We start from the raw sequence: 20,194 nt of genomic DNA on the forward strand, positions 1-20,194 counted from the left end.
GAGGCAGACCAGGTAGGGGTGGCCATGCCATGCTCGCCCACCCTGACCTTACTCCAGAGCCTGGTCTGCCAGTGCCCTTCATCTAAAACCAAACTAATCAAAGACCATGACTGCCCTTCCTTCGTGCCTGAACTTCTTTTGTGGGAAGAATGGAAAGGGGATATGATAATTCCTTTTAAACACCCGGGAGGGAGAAGAGCTATTTAAGCGCAAAGTCTAAGGACAAATGGGCTATGAATAAAACAAGTCTGGAACTACAAAGTCCCTAATCACCAGAGGAGGAAGGGGAGAACAGTCCCATGAGTTTTAAATGGACACTGACTGCTTTGTGACAGAGACCGAATGACACAATTCTGAATCTGATGACCAAAGAGGTCCTTTTGCAGCCTCTGTCCCTAAATAACAGGCAACCAGACACGAAATCCACGGGCTAGGAAATAAGTGACTTAGCAAGGTCCAAGTTCTCCTTTCTTTTTATTTTTTCCCTTTGCACGTTGGGATTTACCTACATACATGAGAAAAAAAAAAAAAAAAAAAAAACTTGCCCAAGGAAATGGAGCGAGCAGCAACCAAGAACTCAATTCCCAGGCAGTCGCTCCTCCCCTCCCAGCACCCCGGAGGGTCAGCGCTCCCTCCTGAGCGGTGCTGATGGTGCTCATTCCTGCGTGCTCTCTGACACAGCTCCGGTGAAGGCCAGCTGCTGTACATGATATGTTCTTTTTCTGGGAACCCTCTTCGGCCCTGGCAGGAGACACTGCCATCAGCTAGCAGACCTCTGACACCCCGAACCCAGTGCAAGGAGGGCTGTGTATATTTAAAGCTTTCTTCAGTTCTTATTTCTCTCTGCTCACTCCTTGGGGAAAAGGTCTTTCTTATCTCAAGGACCAGTCTGTTCCCCCAGGGCCCTGACTCGCTGATCCTTCCTGTGGATGCAGGGTGGGAGCTCCCAGCTCTTGCCTGCAGCATCCTGAACTCTCTGGGATTCCAGAGGTGCTGGCTTACACTCATTTGGGTCAGAAACTGGAGAAATCTGGCTTGTTCCTGAGAGCCAGAGGCATAGGAATGACATGGACACGTGTAGGTGAACGGGCTTAATACCAAGCATGCCTCCCTCCTCCAGCACCCACTTAAAGCACCCAGCTTTCTGCCCTGCATCAGCTTCACAACAACATCCAGCCTTCAATTTCAAAGCAGATTTTCTGAGGCCAGAAGGAGAACCAGGGAGAAACAGCCTCACTTTTGTCAAGGACAAGGACAGCCCCCAAACTACACTGTCAGTCTCTGTTTCAGAAAGGGCAGCTTAGCCATGTGGCCCCTGCCCAGTCCCAGACGCCTGGGGCAGCACACACACACACAGACACACTCATGTCCCTGTCTGCCCTTGACATACAAGTTGCACAGCTGAGTTGCCAAAACATCTGAGATGTCGTGCTGGCAGGGACCGGCTGGGAGTGGTGGCAGGTGGCCCCTGCGCCCATGGGTGCTCGGTGGCACGGGCACCAGCCTTGGTTAGCTTGTGGCTGGGGAGGCTGTGCTTTGGCTGGCAGCTGGCTAAAATTAGGGATGCCAGGAGCAGATAAAAATACAGCCCTAGCTATGTGAAACCTTTAGAGAGGCAGCCGGAGAGCACGCTGCCGTATGTCTGACCCCTCTGAGTGGCTGTGCAACAATTAAAGCTCCAGGGCAGCATTTTTGAAGCATTACCTGTGAAAGCCAGCTCTGAGGGAGTGACCTTTGCATGTTCCATATTTGGGGACTTGCCTTTTAGTCCAAGGAGCAGTGATCCCTAGGACGGGAGGTTCAGCCTCTCCAAGCAGCTCAGGTGGTGGAAAAGTGTAGTAAGGTGGGACCAACATACTCTCCTTCAGTCCCCACTGCCAGCAAAGTGACTTTTCTAGTGGCAGCTGCTCAGCAGGCTTCTGTCCCTGCTCTTTGATCACCACAGTGCTTCAGGACAGCCTGAACTATGGAAAAGCCTAAGATATTACTAGTGTGGTATGCAAGGGGGTGCTAGTGGGGACAGCACAGCATTAGGAAAGAGAAATAATGGCCTCTGTTCTCCAAGAAACTGCCCAATGTCTCAAAGAGAGTAGCCATATATAGCGTGTAGGTGGCAATCCTGTGTAAGGATTCAAAACTTCTGGGGGAATACACCAAAAACTTGTCATCTCCTGCTGTTTCTAGAAATAAAAACCTAACATTCTGGGATATGAAATCATCATCATTTCATCAACCAGGTTCTGACCATCAGCATCAACTGCAGCATTAAAGAGAGTAGGAGAGAAGCAGCAGAGGAGTGTAGAGTGCTTGAGGGACGTCTCCTTATCATCTCCTGTTGCACTTCTCCCTGCATTACTGGAGTTTTGTTCTTCCTCCATTGCTAAATAGCAAAACAGAAAGCTCCCCATGGTTAAGTGTACTCATGATGGCTTTCAGAGACACAAAAATGCCCCCAGCCCTTCCTCCCAAGCCTGAGCAGCTGGGGAAGATGAGCTTTATTGTCTGTGGGAGCTCTGGGCAGGTGCTAGAGAAGTGGGAAGAAAATCCAGGCCAGAATGCCATAATGTCACTTCACAATGAAAACCGACCATGCTGAGGCAGCCACTCCTCCTACTCCCATTTTTAACCCTCTCTGAGGGATTTTTGTCTGCCATTTAGCAGCAAAACTGACAAGTGCAAGGTTTGGCACAATCAGTGCTGTCTCCAGCTGGAATAAGAGCGTGGTCAGGCAGACAGTGACATTTCTGCTGCTGTATAACCTAGGATTTCAGAATGAGCCCATGGGACTGTTTAAATCTCCCAAAACTTCCCAGCATCACACCTAGGCTCAGATAGATACCATGGGTGTGGAGCTGAGATGCTGGGCAGGGAGCTGTGCCTTTACATATCCATTATTCTGAGTGCCTGTAACTGCTGACACCATCCAGGATGAGAGGGCTCTTGCACACTTGCACAAAGCTTCGCTTTGGGCTGGACCTCCCACACATCCCAGAGGGCCACTCACCCCCTCACAGTCACCCAAATTCAAGTATGGTTCTTTCCTCAGGGATATGGGAGAAAGGAGTAGTGCTGCCAAACTCACAGCTCTTTTTCCCTGTGCTGCACAGGACACAGCTTGGGATCCTATGGGTAGAAAGTATGCATTGCAAAGACTTCATGAACGTGAGAATAAGACTGTAAAATGTGCATGGGACATGAACTTGCAACTTACTGGGCTCTTTGCTCATGCTCTCAGCCAACTCTGCCAGCCCAAAGCTCTTGCTCTACCTCAGGGACTGCATGATCTGTTATGTTCAGTTCTTCCAGGGCATGGTTCTACCCTCCATGTCTCCATGCAGCTGTTGAAGCTAAATTATGTGCTATGGAGATAGAGGCTGACACAAAGGCAAGGGCTCTGGCTGGCCAGGACTTCGAGCAATATGAATTTAAAGGCAGGAGGAGGAGGGGCTGTGCTCTTAGATTACAGATGCCTCTGTCCCAAGGCCCTGAGCCAAGAGGATTGTCAAGATTAGAAACATTATCTGCATTCAAATCCCACTAGCATTATGGAAACAGAAAATACTGTAAGGGGATATATAAGTGCTTGATACTGTAATGAGTAGGGGAAAATTAGCCAAACTGCTGTGCCTCTGGCATGCTCCGTATTTTGCTGCCTTTTGTGGTTCAGATATAAGTGTGGGAATGTATTGTCACCTATGCACGGGTTAGACTCTCCTGCTGCAGTGGAAAGCAGAGAAAGTAAGGCCAGGAGCAATGCGCAGCCCCTGCACAGCTTGCACTTGCAAATGCCACCAAAAACACCCTGCAAAGTCTCCTGCCTCCAGGCTCTGCCACAGTGGGAAGAGCTCCTGAAAGTCTCATATTGCACAAAGACCTCCCTGTTGTGAGAGCCTGCTCTGGAGAGAAGCTCAGGCTGTACTGTTCTCCTCAGTCTCACTGGCATGAAGGTCCCTGCAGAGGAGGCAGGCTGCCCACTGAGCTCCCAGCTCTGCCCCCTCAGGCACACTCACACACCACAAGCACTCTCCTATGTGCCCAAACTGTTGCACATCTCTGGGGATGAGCCTGTGAAGAGGAACACCTCCAAACACTCACACCCACCATACACACACCTCCAGGAGACAGTCTTGCTAGACACAGTCACACAAGCCCTGCCACACAAACAGGCACACCTCCGGCATTACTGAGACCCTTTTTGACTACTGAGCACTGCCACAGTCTCACAGAAAGAGGCTTTCATCACATCACCCACGTTTTCTTGACACTTTTACTCTTTTCCAGCAAGCTTCCATGCTCACAGCTACAGAACTGCACCCACACCCCTCCGAAGAGCAACCTTGTGTGTGCTGCCTGCTGACATACATGAATTCTGACCAATGCGTCCTTCCTTGCACACATCCCTGCTCACATCCAACTACTTGTCTGTAGCAGGTGTTGCAGCTTTTCTGCATATTTCTGACCTTCAAACACTCACAAGAAACCCTAACCATCTCCTGTGTGTAGGAGTCAAGAACTACTCTGCTTAAACTGCCCTGACTCTGTCTGGCACGTGGCTGACATAACTCTAAGAAACTAAATCAAGTATGGATGGACTGGACGTGACTGAACAAGTCTTCTTCCCTTGGCCATTCTGTGTTCTCCTCTGGTCACAGAGCAGCCAGAGCCTCAAGTGGTGGCTCTCAGGAGCCTCTTGCCGGTGTACACAACCACCAACAAGCAGGGACGTGCTGACAATGTCCCAGAAAGCTGATGATCCTACAGGTTCCATCCTTTTGTCCAGTCAGGGCAGATCCCCATAACAGGAAATTAAAATCTCTTCTCTTACCACCTCTCACTTGCAGATGTCTAGAGAGCTCACAAGAGGTGTCCATCTCTCACTGCAAATGTGGGGCTCCAGCTGCTCTCGGGTGCTCTAAGGTGGCCTGAGCCACCAGATGGGATGCCAAACCAGACGGGTGCCTTATCAGCCTAATCAATGCATGTGCAAACACAAATTAGTGCTCTGCCCCTTTCAGGCAGCGTCCACTGTAAGCACAAACCCTGAATCTGCAGCCTTACCTTAATTTCAAAGCACTGGCAAAGAGCAGGGACAGCACTGACACCCCTGTTTCCTGTGCAACACAGGCACCCCTTTTGCCTCCCACGGTGGCATTTGCCCCTAAAGACAACAGGGCAGGTGGCTGCAGGGGGATCAAAGTTGCAGCAATGCTGTGGTGGTTGGTGGTGTCCTTTTCCTCCTGGAGGGCTTTGGGACAGCCCTGAGGACATGTAATTGGTGGAAAGGAGAAAATAACTACATTCTCCATCTCTCCCTTTTGTTCCAGTAAGGTCCCTGAGCCCTGATCACCAGGGTGCCTGCCACCAGCCCCCAGAATTTCAGGGACAGGCTGAGAGCACAGGGATCTGGCTGGCCCCATGACACCCCGTTGCACAGGCAAGGTGGCTGCCCCGCCACTTTTGCCCCCCAATGCCTCTAATCACCACTCACTCTCACAGAGGCCTGGCACAGGCAGAAACTATTTATAGCAGGGGAGCCAAGGGGCCACGTGTCCATGGTGGCAGTGCCGCTGGGTGACATTCAAACTGGCTTTGAGTCTGGGGGAGGGAGCCAAAATGAGCCGGGGCAGGGGGGGAGCTTCCTCATAAATCAACCCACCATCTCTCTGGCCATGGCTTTCTTCTGCCCCCCTCCAGCCTCCTGCTGCCAAGCACTGACAGCTGTGCCCTAATAGGGACATTCCTGCCCCAGAGGCTCCTGACCCCTCATCTCCATCATCCCCCGCCATCCGGCAGGGCTGGGAGGAGGAACAGCAAGAAGACCATCAGCATCAGAGGCATTTGTGCAGCAAGGAAGGGAGAGGGAGGAGGAGAAGGCTCTTACAGCTGCTTGGTGGTTCTCAGAGCATCATTACTACCTTGTAGGGTCTCTAGTATGCTTGTGGTGGGGCTGTCAGTCATCCAGTGCATAAGTGGATCCATTTACCAGGGTCAGTGCATTCTAGGAGCCAATTTGGAATTCACAGTGTCTCACCCGGGGTCGCTCTCACCACCAGGCCCTTGCAGAGCGTCTCTCCTTTCCTCACATATCTATTTTCACAAAACAGGCAGGAACTCGATATCTTCAAGAGGCCCCTTCGTCAAAGATGGTGGGAACAGGGTGCAGTGGTTTTGCAAAGCTGTGAGAAGGTGAACATGAGCATGGCTGGACTTAGATGTGTTTCTTTAGTAAAAACAGGGGACCAGGACCTGGGGGCTTACTGAAGCCTAGATAGGAGGCATGACTTCGAGCACTTCATAGGAAAAGGAGGCTGCTTTGGCCACCCCATCACATGCATGAAGAATAAATCATGCTGCAGAGTCCTGCATGCACTGCTGCCTGGCACCATGCACTTCCAGAGTTAATATGTCCATGGTGCCCATGTCACACTCCCCTGCAGGAGGCCACCAAGGCACCACAGAGTAAACAGCTTTTGCTTTGTGTTGGTGGCACAGGATTTCCTTCCAGCCATCCCCCCTGCTCTGGTGTCCCCAGTTCACACAGGAGCCCTCTCCTGAGGCCACTGTCAAACAGCACACGGCAGTGCCAGCAGACTCCCTGCTGCAACACAATGGGAACCAACCCAACCCTTGTGACCTCTGGGTTATCTCAGCAGAGAGGCAGCATGTGACACAGCCCACCCACTGGTGCTGCTCAGCAGCAGAATATGGGTCACTTGTGTCTGTCATGTCATGCTAGTAGGGCATGGTGCCCTTTAGCTACCCTGTGGTGTTAACACTACTAATGTTGGGCTCTCTGCTTCTTCCCACAGCTGGCAGCTCAGGTCCTGGAGCCCAGGAGCATTGGCTTTGGGATGGTGGACTCCAAGAAGGATGCCAAACTTGCCAAAAAGTTAGGTGAGTCCCAGGTTTGACATCTCTGGAATAGCTTGGAGACACTGTGGGAGTGACGTGCCTATGGGAGTCCCTTAGAGGACAGCCAAATCCTCGTTACCAGGATGGGGAGGATGATGGTGGCACTTGCACACTGACCACCAGCCCACCCCAACAGGGGCAGGATCAGGCGTGGGGGTGAGGATGAGAGAGACAAGCCAAGACCCTTCCAGAAAAATCAAACCAAACCAAACCAAGTGAAAAAGAAAGTCAATTCATGCTGTAATGATGACAGGGTGTAAGTTCATAGCTTTCTGTGCAGAAATAGTAAATAGGTGCCATGGAGTAACTTTCTGCTCTTCCTACACAGAGACAGGACCAACACAGCAGTGCAGAACCAGAAGATATGGGGACAACATTTAGTCCCCCAAATGCCATCAGCCCCGTGACCCAGTGACCCCTGTTAACAGCTGGAGCAGCCACAGCCTTGCAGTGGCTTGGCAGTCAGGTGCCAATCACTCTGGCTTGTTCCCCAGAGTGAAAGAGGAAATCTGCTCTAGAGGTGGAAGGCTGCTGCATTGCCCACCCCTGGACACAGCTGCCTTCCAGGGCCTGGCAGTCCCTTCATATTTTAGCCCACAAATCAATACAGAAATGCTGTTTTACATTAATACAACAGCACACAAATATACTGCTAAACCTAAGGTTTAAACATACTGGACTGTAATTTTCTTTTCTAAATTAGAGGCTGTGAGTGCTAATGGGAGGTAAACTAAAGACAAGAACTTCTGCCTCTCCAAGAAGCAACAAACTACCAACCTCCTTGGCCAGTGGTACCCTGCCATCCTGCATTGCAGGAGACCAGCGCTGTTGATTTCGGAGCCTCCAACAAGGTTCTGTGGCAGTCAGACCTCAGTCCAGTGATATAGCATTGAAATCTGTCACCCTGCAGTCTGTGGTATCTCTGTCATTGGTTTCTAACCCTTTTGCCAAGGCCAGCTAAGCCTCAGACAGTTTGAAGCTCACTTTCAGGTCACTGGTGACGCTCACATAGTTCAGCCTTCTCTGGACAGTGAGCACAACCCGAATCAAAATCCAATTTCCATATAGTGACAGGTTGTTAAAATCTGAGCTGCCAGTTAGAGCCCAGTATTTACTGCAAGATAGACAGCCAAGCTAAAACAAGTTTCTGGTGCAGAATTTTTCCAGCTGAGACCAACTGTGACCTGAATGAAAAGTTCAGCATTTGGGAAGAAGTTAGCGCCAGTTCTGGCTGAAGTCTGCCCCCTGTGTCATGAAACATCAGTCAGGAGATTACTCAGGTTGTTTCTAACAAGACCAACACAGCAAACTGGCAATTGCACTTTCCCAGGAGGAATTGCTGGGATAACAAGCAAGACATTCTGCACTAAACATGCTTTTAACAACATATTAACCACTTATTGTTTCCTCTCTTCTTCTTTCAGGCTTGCTTGAAGAGGGAAGTCTCTATGTCTTTAAGGATGAGCGGTTGGTTGAATTTGATGGGGAACTGGCTGCAGATGTCTTGGTGGAATTCCTCTTGGATGTAAGCACAGATAAGCTCAGAGCTAGATAAAACCTCTCAGAGAAGACCTTGCAAATACTTAGTTTGCTAAAAAAAACAAGTGTACCTTTGTTTGAAATTTCATCCTTGCTTGCTATTCACTGGTAGAGATGGCATTTGGCATCTTCCCCAATACCTATCTGGCCACAAGATCCCAGGAAAGGTGGTATCCTTATCTGCTACTAAACACTTTATATCTTAGAGACAACCTCCCCTCTTTCCCATATACAGAGTATTTGAATGGAAGTCAGCTACAATCCTTATAACTGACTGCTGTTCACCCACCCCATTTAGCAAGCTCGTGTGTAAACACTTAGTCATTTGCAAAATCTTTCATACTTTTTCTTTCTTTTTTAAAAAAAGAGCTATTTTCAAAAACGTAATATCCAAGAAGTAAGGTTCTCATAGAGCAACTAAAAAGAGCTCAGTGCATTGAAAAAGGGTTATGTTGCAAACTATTTGCCCATTTCTAGACACAAGCAACATAGCATCTCTTCAGTAAACTTGCCAAATTGCACTACCACAAGTGAGAGGAGATCAGAGTCCTAGAACTAAATGGTCTTGGGTCATTTTGTGCATGGGCACAATAATGTACTCACCTTTGTGCCTAAATGCAAAAGTTATGCTGAATCCCACATCTTTATGTTGCACTTCTCTTTATTTACATTTTATTCCTAGGAGAGGCAACAAAACCCATGGCCTTTGCTTTATAAATGAGAATGTTTCGCAGTGGTTTGGCTTTCCTTTGAAGCGAGGCTTTCTGTGTAAGTGGCCATGCAGTAATGCAGATAAGGGAGGTAAGGTGAGCAGCAGAGCTGGCAGGGCTTGTTTCCCAGGGTGACAGGTTGCCTACATGGTCACCTGTGGTTCAGGACTGCTGGTGAGGAGAGGCATGGCCAGGGAATTAAAACAGATCTCTAGGACCTCAGCTCTCCCACGACAATGTCTGCGGCTGCATTGGGTGTTGTGACCAAAACACATGCAAGGGGCTTCAGGGACAGAAATGAGCAGCCGCCCCACCCATAAGGGCCACAGACAGGGCAGAGCTTTGCCATGACCCTGCAGCAGTGGGATCCCAGGTTCCCATGGCTCAGGCCACTATGGCAGCAGGAAATCACACATGCTGCTGCGGGCACAGCAAAGGCACAGCCTCACACCGGAACATCACTCTCGAGGATGCTGCAAGGCACTGCATGAGGTTTTGCTTGCTATGCCATGCGGTGTGTCACTGAAAAATCATGTTCTGTGAAAAAAGAAAGAGAGCAAGGATTTGTGTTTTTGTGATTTCCATTCAGGAAGGAAAAGACCTGGCAAAGCTAGAAAATAAAACCAGACACATTTGTGGTGCCTTGGCAGCCTCATCTGAAGAGTAAGAGAAACCCAGAGGTTCTCTACTCCTCTGTAGGCAGTGGCTTGCCTGCTTTTTTTTTCTGCTAGTGAAAATACACTTGATTTATACCACTATAGCTGGGCAAAATAATCAGACTGAACCTTTCCACCAGCAGTGATTAGTTAAGAAAAGAGAAACAAAGTTTGCATCAATGACAGTCTAAAGTGCCAGAGAGGTCTTGCAACTTCATCATTAACATTGTCATGTGTTTAGGACCAAAGAATAGGTTTAAACTATTTTGCATAGGATGAGGATCACCCAGGAAAATTCACATCCAGATTTTCTACTGCTCCAAACCACTGTTTGGTCACCATCTAACATGCTGGTTTTAATGTTTTTCAAAAGCAAGATCTTTGCAATGACCTCTTCCAGCAAATGACACTTAAAAAAAAATATATATAGATTTAGATACACAGGTATCATTCACAGATGTTCCCAATGATCATACCAGCTCCTTTCAACTTGGCCTCCTTAAAGCCAGCTGCAATTGCTACTCCTTATCCCTTATCAAAATAGGTCCCTTAGCATTCATTTGGGTTACCCAGTCCTTTATCAGCCTCCCTCTCAAGGCTTCCACCTCTGCAGTGAACCTACTAACATCTCCCTTTGAAGGTGACCTGCTTCCCTCAGCTCCTCACGTTAAGGCAGAGAGCACTAAGCAGGGTTTCCAACAGCAGAGAAATTGGGTGACCTCTTTCTCCCTGCTCAGGCTGCTTGTGGCACACCCTGCCAGGCACAGGTTGGTGCTGCAAATCACTGCATTACCACATGCATTTGTCATGGCAGTTGCTGGAAGACCCCGTGGAGGTCATCAACAGCAAGCTGGAGCTTCAGGCCTTTGACCAGATCGACGACGAAATCAAACTCATCGGCTACTTCAAGGGAGAAGACTCAGAACGTAAGATAAACGTGTTCCTCGTGGGCCTTGGAGCCTGCCTGGCAGCTCTAGAGGCTCAGCACTGGTTGTTCTGCATGAACATGGAGGGTAGTGTGGTATATGGCAGCCTGTGACAGAGTGAAAATTGCTGGAGGATGAGTGCATTTGCAGGCAAGTTTCTGCTGGTGTAATGCATGAGCCCAGTCCTACACCAGCATTGGTGATCCTTCCACAAGGTGTCTGCTGGCAAGAGAAGAGAGCCATGATCCAGGGGCTCCTGCAGTAAAAGTGAGTTTACCTCACCCAAAATCAGCTGAGGTTACAGTTACACTGAGAGAACAACTAAGAGGAGCAAAGCGCCCCTTCTTGTGAGCAGTGAGCCCAAGGGATCAAAGAAGGAAGGAGGGAAGGGAAAGGGGGACACACATTAAATACCACCATAGCAAACATACAGCAGCGGTGAGCAGGGCAGCCTGGCAGGGGCACTGACATGTTCCTCCTTGCTGACTCCCAAGACTGGGTAGAGGCTGGTCCCATGCCCTGAGGGATGTGCAACTCAGGGACCATTCTGGGCAAACCCAACTTTCACAAGCCTAGAAAAATCCTGACGTGAGAATCTCCTTGTCAAGCCCTGCAGTCTCATCTGCCAGCCCCAGCTGCCCTCCCTGCTATCTGGGCAGCGCTGGCAGTGTGCACCCCACCATGGCATGTCCTGCCTTCAGCAGAAAGACAGGTATTCCCAAGGGAACAAACCACACAGCACCAGGTCTGCAATGCAACAGCCCACCCACCTCTCCCTTCATCTTTCTCAAACTGGGCTGCAGTGCAGCTTGGGCAGGGCTGTGACCCTAACACTCTTCAGTAATAACTACTTGGAAGAAAGGTGGGAAATACCTGTTTTAAACTCCCCCGGCAGGCTGACAGCATCTTTGCTGAACCCTGAGGCTCAGAGGGACCTGGTAGCAGTCACAGTAAAAACTTACCTGGTTCCTGCCCCCTCCTCCTGCAGTGGGGGAAGCACACCTGATCACACTTGGTGACTGTTTAGGGAATGGCAGCAATCCTTAATGCTGGAGCAACTCCATGTGTTTCCCAAGCTGAACTTCCCCATGGACCTGCTTCACAGAGCTGGGCTCTGCAGCTTTCCTGAACACTGTGGGACTGCACAGCATGTTGCTGCACATGAAATCATCCTTCTTTGTAAACCCTGGAAGGGTGGAAGAAACATTGGGCATTCTAATGGAATTCACAGTAATTTGTATTTGTTCTTCCCCCAATATCTTCTGGGCTGGTCAGAGTGTGGCCAGCTGTCTGTGAAATATCTTCTTCATTCCCCTTTCCTCCTTTCAGATTTCAAGGCATTTGAAGAAGCTGCTGAACATTTCCAGCCCTATGTCAAGTTCTTTGCCACCTTTGATAAAGGGGTAAGCATCCACACATCTTCATGCTAGCTCACATATGCCACCACCTGTTTGCTGAGAGCTCAGGATGTTCCCAGATCTATTGTATGGTTTCAGCTTCTCCTTCTCAGCATTCCTGGATTTTGTGGTGCTGGTGTCTGCATTGATATTTTGGCCCTGTTGCAAGACAAAAAGCAATTTCTGCAGCAAGGAGGCAGGTCCTGATGTGGGTTTGGAACCTAGCCCCTCTAAGTCAGCAGGCCCTGGGCTGTGGCTTTGCTCTGCCCCACTGCTTGACACCAGTAGTGTAGGGGGAATCAGTGGGTTTTTAAACAAGGAGAGATCCATTCTATTTTGTGGGGCACCCCTAGGAGTGCATGCTTTGGGAGAAGCACCTTGATCTCCGGTCTGCCAGCAGCAAAGACTCTGGCTAGGCAAAGAGGCACATCAGGCTCTCTCACCTGTGACTTCTGCACTGCAACAGGTTGCCAAGAAGCTAGGCCTAAAGATGAATGAGGTGGACTTCTATGAACCCTTTATGGATGAGCCTGTTCACATCCCTGATAAGCCTTACTCAGAAGAGGAGCTGGTGGACTTTGTGAGAGAGCACAGAAGGTATGTAGCACGCAGGATGCTCCTGGACAAGGGAAGTGGGTTAAGGTGTCTGTCATTGTGACCTTGCCTCTCTAGGGCATCGCTCTCAAAAAACATGAGGATGATGACCACTTTTGATGATTTTCTGACCCACGTTTGAAATTGTGAAATTGCTGGTTTTTTCCTACTCCCAGAGGTACAAGTATCTGTGCAGCAGTCATAGTTCACCACAAGGGAGCTGGGATAACAGAGCTTCCCTCCTCCTCCTCTTCCTCCTCCCTGGTTAGTCCTCACTCAAAAAGCAGTGAGGCTGGAAGGCAGTGGAGAGTGAAATCCTTGCCCTAATTGCCCATGCTTTTAATTTAGGTCTGTACAGAAGATGACCCTCTCCAAGGCCTTGCAAGCCAAATCCAAATCCTGTCCAATCTCCTCCTTCCCAAAAGCAGGTTTACTAATGGGTGTAGCCCTCTCCTGATGTCAGATATGTCTGGAGGCAGTCTCTGAGCTCAGACCAAGCTCAGAGGAGCCACAATGGCCCAAGAAGCTCCTGCTGACTGTAGGCACAGAGAAGAAGCCACAGCTGTTATAGCAGCGTTGAGCCTTGTGTGGGAATGACGCTGAGCACCTACAGTGTTTGATCAACTCAGCAGGAGCTGTGGATGCTTTTGCTTCTTGCAGTCAGGTTTATTGCACAGTTGCTTAGGGACTCAGCTACAAAAATAGTCTGGAAGTCACTGGAGAGGCAGATCCTGTGTAAAGCACAGGGTTAAGTATAGGGGCACAACTACCTGGAGGTGCTGTATTTTTATACCCTTAGAAACATGCCTCAGGAGAGTGACACAGGCTACCTGCTGCTCCCACAACTGCACTTCTCAGCAGACAAAGGGCCAGATGAGTCTGAGGAAAGCAGGGCCATCTATATAGAGAGGGGATGTCAAATCAGGCTCAGCTGGAGGTCTGTGTTCACACAGACAGGAGATCATTGCCAGAGTCCGAGACTCACCAGAAACATTTCTCTGCTTTTTCTGAAATATGAAGGGCTCCTCTATCTTCCATGTATCCACAATTCACTTTGCTGACCTTCTAGGTTTCTTGGCCTTAGTCCTTCCCATTTTCTTTCCCCCAAGCTATTTCTGTCAAGCAGCAGCATCAGAAGGCTGATTAAACACAGCCATCTAAATTCTATCCTAATAAGGCAAACTCTTCACCAGCACAAAATTGCAGTGGAATTTCTCCAAGTCTTAGATATTTCAGAATGTTTTGTGGTGCTTGGTAGAAGCAAGTAGGGAGGCATGTATTTTGCAAGTGCCAAAGCTCAGAAAAAAATTAAAAGGAGTCCATAAAACAACATGTCTGAAATCCCAAATCTGACAAGGTGCTGCCATGGCAGGAGAAGCAGCCTGGAGTGACAGCGATATGTTCACAACAGCTCATGCTGAACTTAGAGCAGAAATGCTTCATCCTGCCTTGCCACCAGTAAAAGGCCTAAAGCCACAGGCTGGAATTAGTCAGACATGGAGATGAGCTGTAAATTAAAATGAAGCAAACTCAGCAGGTGCCATGTGCTGGTTCCCTGTAGACAGCTCAGCTGGGCAGCTGCAGGCTGTGGTGGGAAAGTCCATCCTCTCCACAGGAGGTCAGGAAGCCGGTGGTCAGCACCGTGGGGTGACTTGTCCAAGGCAGCAGAAACTGGTGTCCATCGGAGCACGGTGGTCACTGCCACTCCAAGGTCTCAGCCCAGATTTCATCTCAGTTCCACAAATACAAATTACATGGTGCAACCCTCTGGCTTGATGCCTCTTTCACATGCAAAATGCTGTTTTGGGGTTGGACCCCCACTTGTCTGCAGTTGTGGTGTAGCAACATGGGGGCTGAATTCTGCTCTCTCTTACTTACCCAAACCCCAGTTGCCTCACTCCTTCAACACAGAGAAGTATCCAGAGTCAACACAGCAACCAGTACACGTGGGTGTGTCCAGATCCTTCCCACTGAGTTTCCTTTCTCCAAGAGCTTCCCCCAGAGAACAGCTAGGGAAAGTCTCTTAAAAGCCAAGTACAAGTACACCTAAATACATAATATGCATTCACCTGATTTAAGCTCTAGTTTTAGACCATCAACAATGAAAGGACTTGCTGGTTCAAAAACTGTATCCTTGATCTTGTGTTTAGTGGCTGTTTCTTCAATTTCTATAGCTGTTTTAACCTTATTTCTGTTTTGATGCTGAATGTACCAATTGTAATGAGTTCAGCAGCTGAAATATGCATTGTATCAAAAGACCATTCTTGTTTGTTTCGTTTATACTTGCTACCTAATAATTTCTCTGGGCACCTACTAACTCTTTCTTAAGAGGAACAAAAATGATTAATACTGAAGGTAGGGAGAGAATCACAGAATATTCTGATTTAGAAGGGACCCACAAGGATCATCAAGTCCAATTCTTAAGTGAACGGCCCTTGCAGGGATCAAATCTGGAGCCTTGACATTATTACAGCCTTGGCCATGTTCTAAGCTATTCACATTTTCTTTACCGTTCCCATTTTTTAGAATTCCTGCCAAAACCCTCTTCAGTCACCTCTTTGACAAGATAAAGAATTCTTATTATTTAACCTTCATCAAATAGAGGTCCTTCCATACCTTCACTCACCACACCCACGTTTCCAAGTGCCTTTTTCAGTTGTCCGTATAATTTCTGGGATGGCGTGACCAGAACTGTGGAGGCTCACAGTGTAGCTGTCCACTGCCATAATGGTCTGTTTTATTCCTTGGCCATTTCCCAACTGTTTGCGACCTTCTTTTGGCCTTTTTCCTTTGGAGCTGATTCTTTCTCAATTTGTGACACCTGGGCCCCTTTCCTGAGAGGCAAAAATTAATTACAACTAATTTAGAACCAATTGCTGCACCTGTACAATCAGGGCTGGTTTTCTGCAAGTGTGTTACTTGCTATATGTCTGTCTATCATGTAGACACTCAAGTCTCAGGAGATCTTCTGTATCAACTCACAGTCAGGCCTTTGTTGGTTGCCAAAGAATTGGATATAATAAGCAAATGCTGCCATATTCCTATTTCCCACCTTTTTCAGATTATGTGAGGATATGTTGTGCATATGATCATGCCAAAGAATATGCTATGAATCTTAATTGGTAAATTCCCTCTGTCATGAAAATTGACCATTCATTTCCACCCTTCAGTGTTATTAATCCACAGGAGATTCTCCTCCTCTGATCTAACTGGGACTCAGTTCTGTGGCTCCTCAGGTCCTTTATGAACCTCTAAAAAATGTTCCCTTGTTTCCAGTGCTCAGTTTGTAAGGCAAATGGAAGTGACAGGTCACACATCTCACTTATTCCACCTGGTTTTGGCAACATGCTGCCACTCCTACCAATCTGTTCTCAAACCTCACAGACTGACACTTCTCTTTGCAGCAGGTCCTGGGGCAGGTCAGCCAGGGAGACCTGTTCTGCTGGGGGATCCTCCCCAAACAGCTGATACCACAGCAAGCAGATGTGCAAAGGATGATTTGTGCTTGTCTTCTATGGCTTTGTGTTCCTTGGATGCCCCTCTAACACCACAGTCAACTCTCAGCCTGCCAGGCTTCCTGCTACAGATGTGTCTGAAAATGATTTTTTTTTTCCTTTATGAACTACTTCTCAAAACAAATTTGATTTGACCAGTCTTAGGGTTTAAATTTTCTTGTCAGTCGTTGTTAGGATCCAAATTTTCTTCCCGGAGTTAATTCTGTCTTCTTTGCTTTAGCAGAGGTGGGAAAGATTTCTGTTCTGAAATTATGCTGAGGAGAAAGCAGGAGAAAGGGGGGACACAGCCCATTAGGAATGTCCCAGGGACTCCAAAACAAAAGTGATTGTTGTCTCCTGCTCTCAGCACAGACAGAACAGTCTGCCATGCGTGGGACTAATTCATCAGCACATCCCAGCACAGAGAGGTGTCTCATCTTCCCAAGCAGGAGTAGTGGCTGCAGTGACTCCAATGGGGCCATGGGCAGGGTTTTATCCCCATAAATAAAGGCAGAAATTGACCAACAGTGCCCCCATTCTTGCATTCAGGATGTGGTGGCTGACTCCAGCCACCAGCCAAACCTGCCCATGATGACCTTTCCCGTGATGCCTACAGTGTCACGTGTGGCAGTGCTGGATATATCCTCAAAGAACGTTTCTGTCTTCCTTTCAGGGCCACCTTGAGGAAGCTGCGCCCAGAGGACATGTTTGAGACGTGGGTAAGCACGTGTGGCGGGAACCGTCGTGTCCCCTGCCAGCTTCCTACAAGAAACTGCTGCTCAAGAGCTGCAGCCTCTGCCTGGGCAAAACACTACCTTTCCTTCCTTGTACTCTCTTCTGGGAAAAAGGGAAAGCCTTGTCTGTGCAGCCTCGTGCCCCAGTGCAAACAGGGTGCTCAGAGGCTTTGTGCAGCAGCGACGGGGAGCTGGGCTGGCTCCTGCTTGCTTCACTGATGGAAGAGGGAAAGCTAAGCTGTGAGCCAGGCAGGTGTGGGGCCTGTGTAGTGATTCTGCCCAAGGATGCTCCATCTCAGCCAAGTGCTGAGGACACCAGAGCTGCTGGTGGGGTGATTTCTGTGGCCTGCTGGCTGGGTGAGCTATGGAGATTGTGCAGATGTCTCATGGAAACTCACAGAATCATACACTGCTTTGGGTTCAAAGGGACCTTAAAGATCATCTGGTTCCAATCCCCTGCTGTGGCAGGGACACCTTCCACGACACCAGGTTGCTCAAAGCCCCATACAACCTGACCCTGCACACTTCCAGGGACTGGGACATTCTCTGGACAACCTGTTCTAGTGCCTCATTACCCTCACAGTAAGGAATTGCTTCCTAACATCCAGTCTAAATCTACCCTCTTTCAGTTTAAATCCATTCTCCCCCATCCTGTCACTATGTGTCCTTGTAAAAGTACCAGAGCACTTGTACAATTCAAAATGATGTGAAGGCAGGCAGTACAGTTAATAATACAGATTTCAAAGCAGATCGTGCATTGGCTGCAGTTCTCACAGTGCAAGCAAGATGCAAATCAGCAACTGTGAAGAACTAACCCAAATTTTGGCCCCTATCACACACAGAGGAGCCTTGGGATCTGCAGGGGTGGGGAAGAGAAGGGTGAAAATGAAAGAAAAATTGTGTATAACAAAATTATCCCTTCACTATGAGTGAATATGGTGTTAAAAGCTAGTCAGGGGCTCTCAAGTGCCAGATGAACACTGAAAAACAAAGCTGAACAGGTGCTTTACGGACACTAAGGAAGATGCAGTAATTTTTCCAAAAGACTGGACACATTTATAACAGCATTTAGATGTCCCCTTCTTGGCTGTGTAACATGAAACGCTGCAGGACTCCAAAGTGGCAAAAACCTTGGGAGTCTTTAATACAGCAAGGCAAGAAGTAATAAAATTGAACCAGGAGTTATGAGTCACTTAGGCACAATAGCTTTTCATTTTGTTTTGAAATACAGATTCTGTGTAGAACACAGCTTCCAAGATCCACCAAAGCCCCTCCAAGGTTTTTTATGGAGCTTCAATGAGACCCAAATTACACGTGCAGTGGTTTCACTTTTGTACTGACCATATTCTAAAACAGCCTCATGAAAAGTGTGAATTCCCAGTGGTGGGATACTTGCTCAACCAGCAGCCTGGGAATACAGAGCTTGCCTCTGCTACGAGCAGGGGGCTCATAACTACAGAAGGCAGGGGGCTGGATTCTGATCTCACTGCCAGGTCACAATATCCTCACTGCCTTCACTGGAGTTAGTCCAGTTTTGTTTTGCTGCCTTGTCGGCCAGAATAGAGCTGCATCATATCAGTACATACATGTAATTATATATGGCATGTAGTTATATACTCTTTATTTTGCTGTCTGACAATGCTGCTGGTGAATATGAAGAAAAAGCAACAGTGTAAATTTTGCCAGCTGTAAGTGGTCTGAATCCCAAGTAAATCTGCCTGGAATGTCCCAGTGAAAATGTATTCCCTGAAGACATCCACAAAGGCTGAGCATCCGCTATTGTTTTTAAAGATAATGTTTTCCACTTAATCTTTCAGGGTTTTTTTTCCCTTTCAGTATTTGATGGTGGCTTTGTCACCTCTGGGCTCAGAAGGGAAAAGAAATTAGCATTTAGATGGGAATTTTTTCTTGCATTAAAACCAATTGAAATGGAAACTGGGACCGACAGCGGGTGAGGAAGGCGAAACCGATCCATGGGATAATTCAGAGATGACATTCATAGCAGGCAGATGATGAACTGGCCAGCAGATCCATTGGCCTTTGCCAATATCATTACGCACATGTTTCATGGAGAAAGTAATCCAGCAGGCCGTAATTTCTGTCCTCCACTCATTGGAGCTCTGAAATGAGCCCCGCACTCAATTTCCCTCACTGCTCACGAGACCCTCACCTAGACCCTTCACCTCCAAACAGGGGCCCAAATGAGCCATCTTGCCTCTCATATTGTGAGAAAACCTCCTTTGCTAGCCCCAAAGGAGCATTGTTTTGGAGCTGAGCACGGTGGCAGATATTTGTTTCCTTGCAAACCATCCCCTGGGAGCTGAAAATTAATGAGAGTGGGTGACCTCAGGCATGAAGGGGGAGCCTCTGTTCTAGTGCTAGAGAGGCCTTGGCCTTTCCTGCAGAGAAGCTTTTGCCTCACATCATCAGAAGCTCCCTTGCCATTGCCATCATGGTGCCCGCCTAATTTTTATCTGAAGAGTTTCAGCAACACGACCCAAACTACCCCTTCAGCACTGAATACCTGCATGAGTCAACCTCACCTCAGCTCCTATTTCTGGTTTGTCAGTGGGGCTCTAGTCAAGCCTCCCGTTGTAATTGTCCTTTTTGAAGGCATCCCACTGCTCCTCTCTCCAGCAACTACCCAGACTCTGTCCTCCCTCCCTGGCCCATCAGTAATAGTTGTGTTGTTTCCAGGAGGATGACATGGAAGGTATTCACATTGTAGCCTTTGCTGAAGAAGATGACCCAGGTAGGAGCCCATTTTCTTCCTTGTGTGACTCTCCATCCTTCAAGAAAGTGTATTTTCATATGCTTTTTTTTGCATTGTAAACACCTATTGGGTGTTTACGCTAGCAGGTGCCCTAGCCAGGACTCAAATTTTGGATAGAAATGGATTGCCTGGGGTAAATAAAAAAAATCATTCCCTCCGCCCCAGTACCAGGATTCGCTCCCTAACTCTGCATCCATCTTGCTGTGCAGCTCTGGGAGAGTGCTGCGGGCTGGGTGTGGGATAGGCATGTGGAAAACACAAAGCCACCGACTCCTGAAAAGCCGTGGCTTCGGTGCTTCACAGAGCCATCAGCAAATCGGAAAGCTTTGGCCTCTTGGGGGCTCAGTTCCTCCTCAACACAAGAAAACAGTGACATTGTTTCACTCCACGGAAGGATTATGGGGCTTAATTCATGTGTAACTAATTTCAATACCCGAGGAGGATGCTTGAAATTAAAAG

General features: G+C 48.2%; 1 protein-coding gene across 1 annotated transcript in view; it reads left to right on the forward strand.

Moving 5' to 3' along the window:
• CASQ2 (calsequestrin 2) overlaps positions 1-20,194 on the forward strand; it is a 33,813-nt gene that overhangs the window by 7,603 nt on the left and 6,016 nt on the right. The window contains exons 2-8 of the mRNA XM_041410891.1: positions 6,810-6,894; positions 8,337-8,437; positions 10,632-10,743; positions 12,073-12,146; positions 12,607-12,737; positions 16,902-16,947; positions 19,660-19,714. Coding sequence (XP_041266825.1) covers positions 6,810-6,894; positions 8,337-8,437; positions 10,632-10,743; positions 12,073-12,146; positions 12,607-12,737; positions 16,902-16,947; positions 19,660-19,714 — 604 coding nt within the window. The remainder of the gene's footprint in view (positions 1-6,809; positions 6,895-8,336; positions 8,438-10,631; positions 10,744-12,072; positions 12,147-12,606; positions 12,738-16,901; positions 16,948-19,659; positions 19,715-20,194) is intronic.

This window comes from Onychostruthus taczanowskii, unplaced genomic scaffold (genome assembly GCF_017590055.1).
Source record: "Onychostruthus taczanowskii isolate IOZ18803 unplaced genomic scaffold, ASM1759005v1 scaffold34, whole genome shotgun sequence".
Taxonomy (NCBI): Eukaryota; Metazoa; Chordata; class Aves; order Passeriformes; family Passeridae; genus Onychostruthus; species Onychostruthus taczanowskii.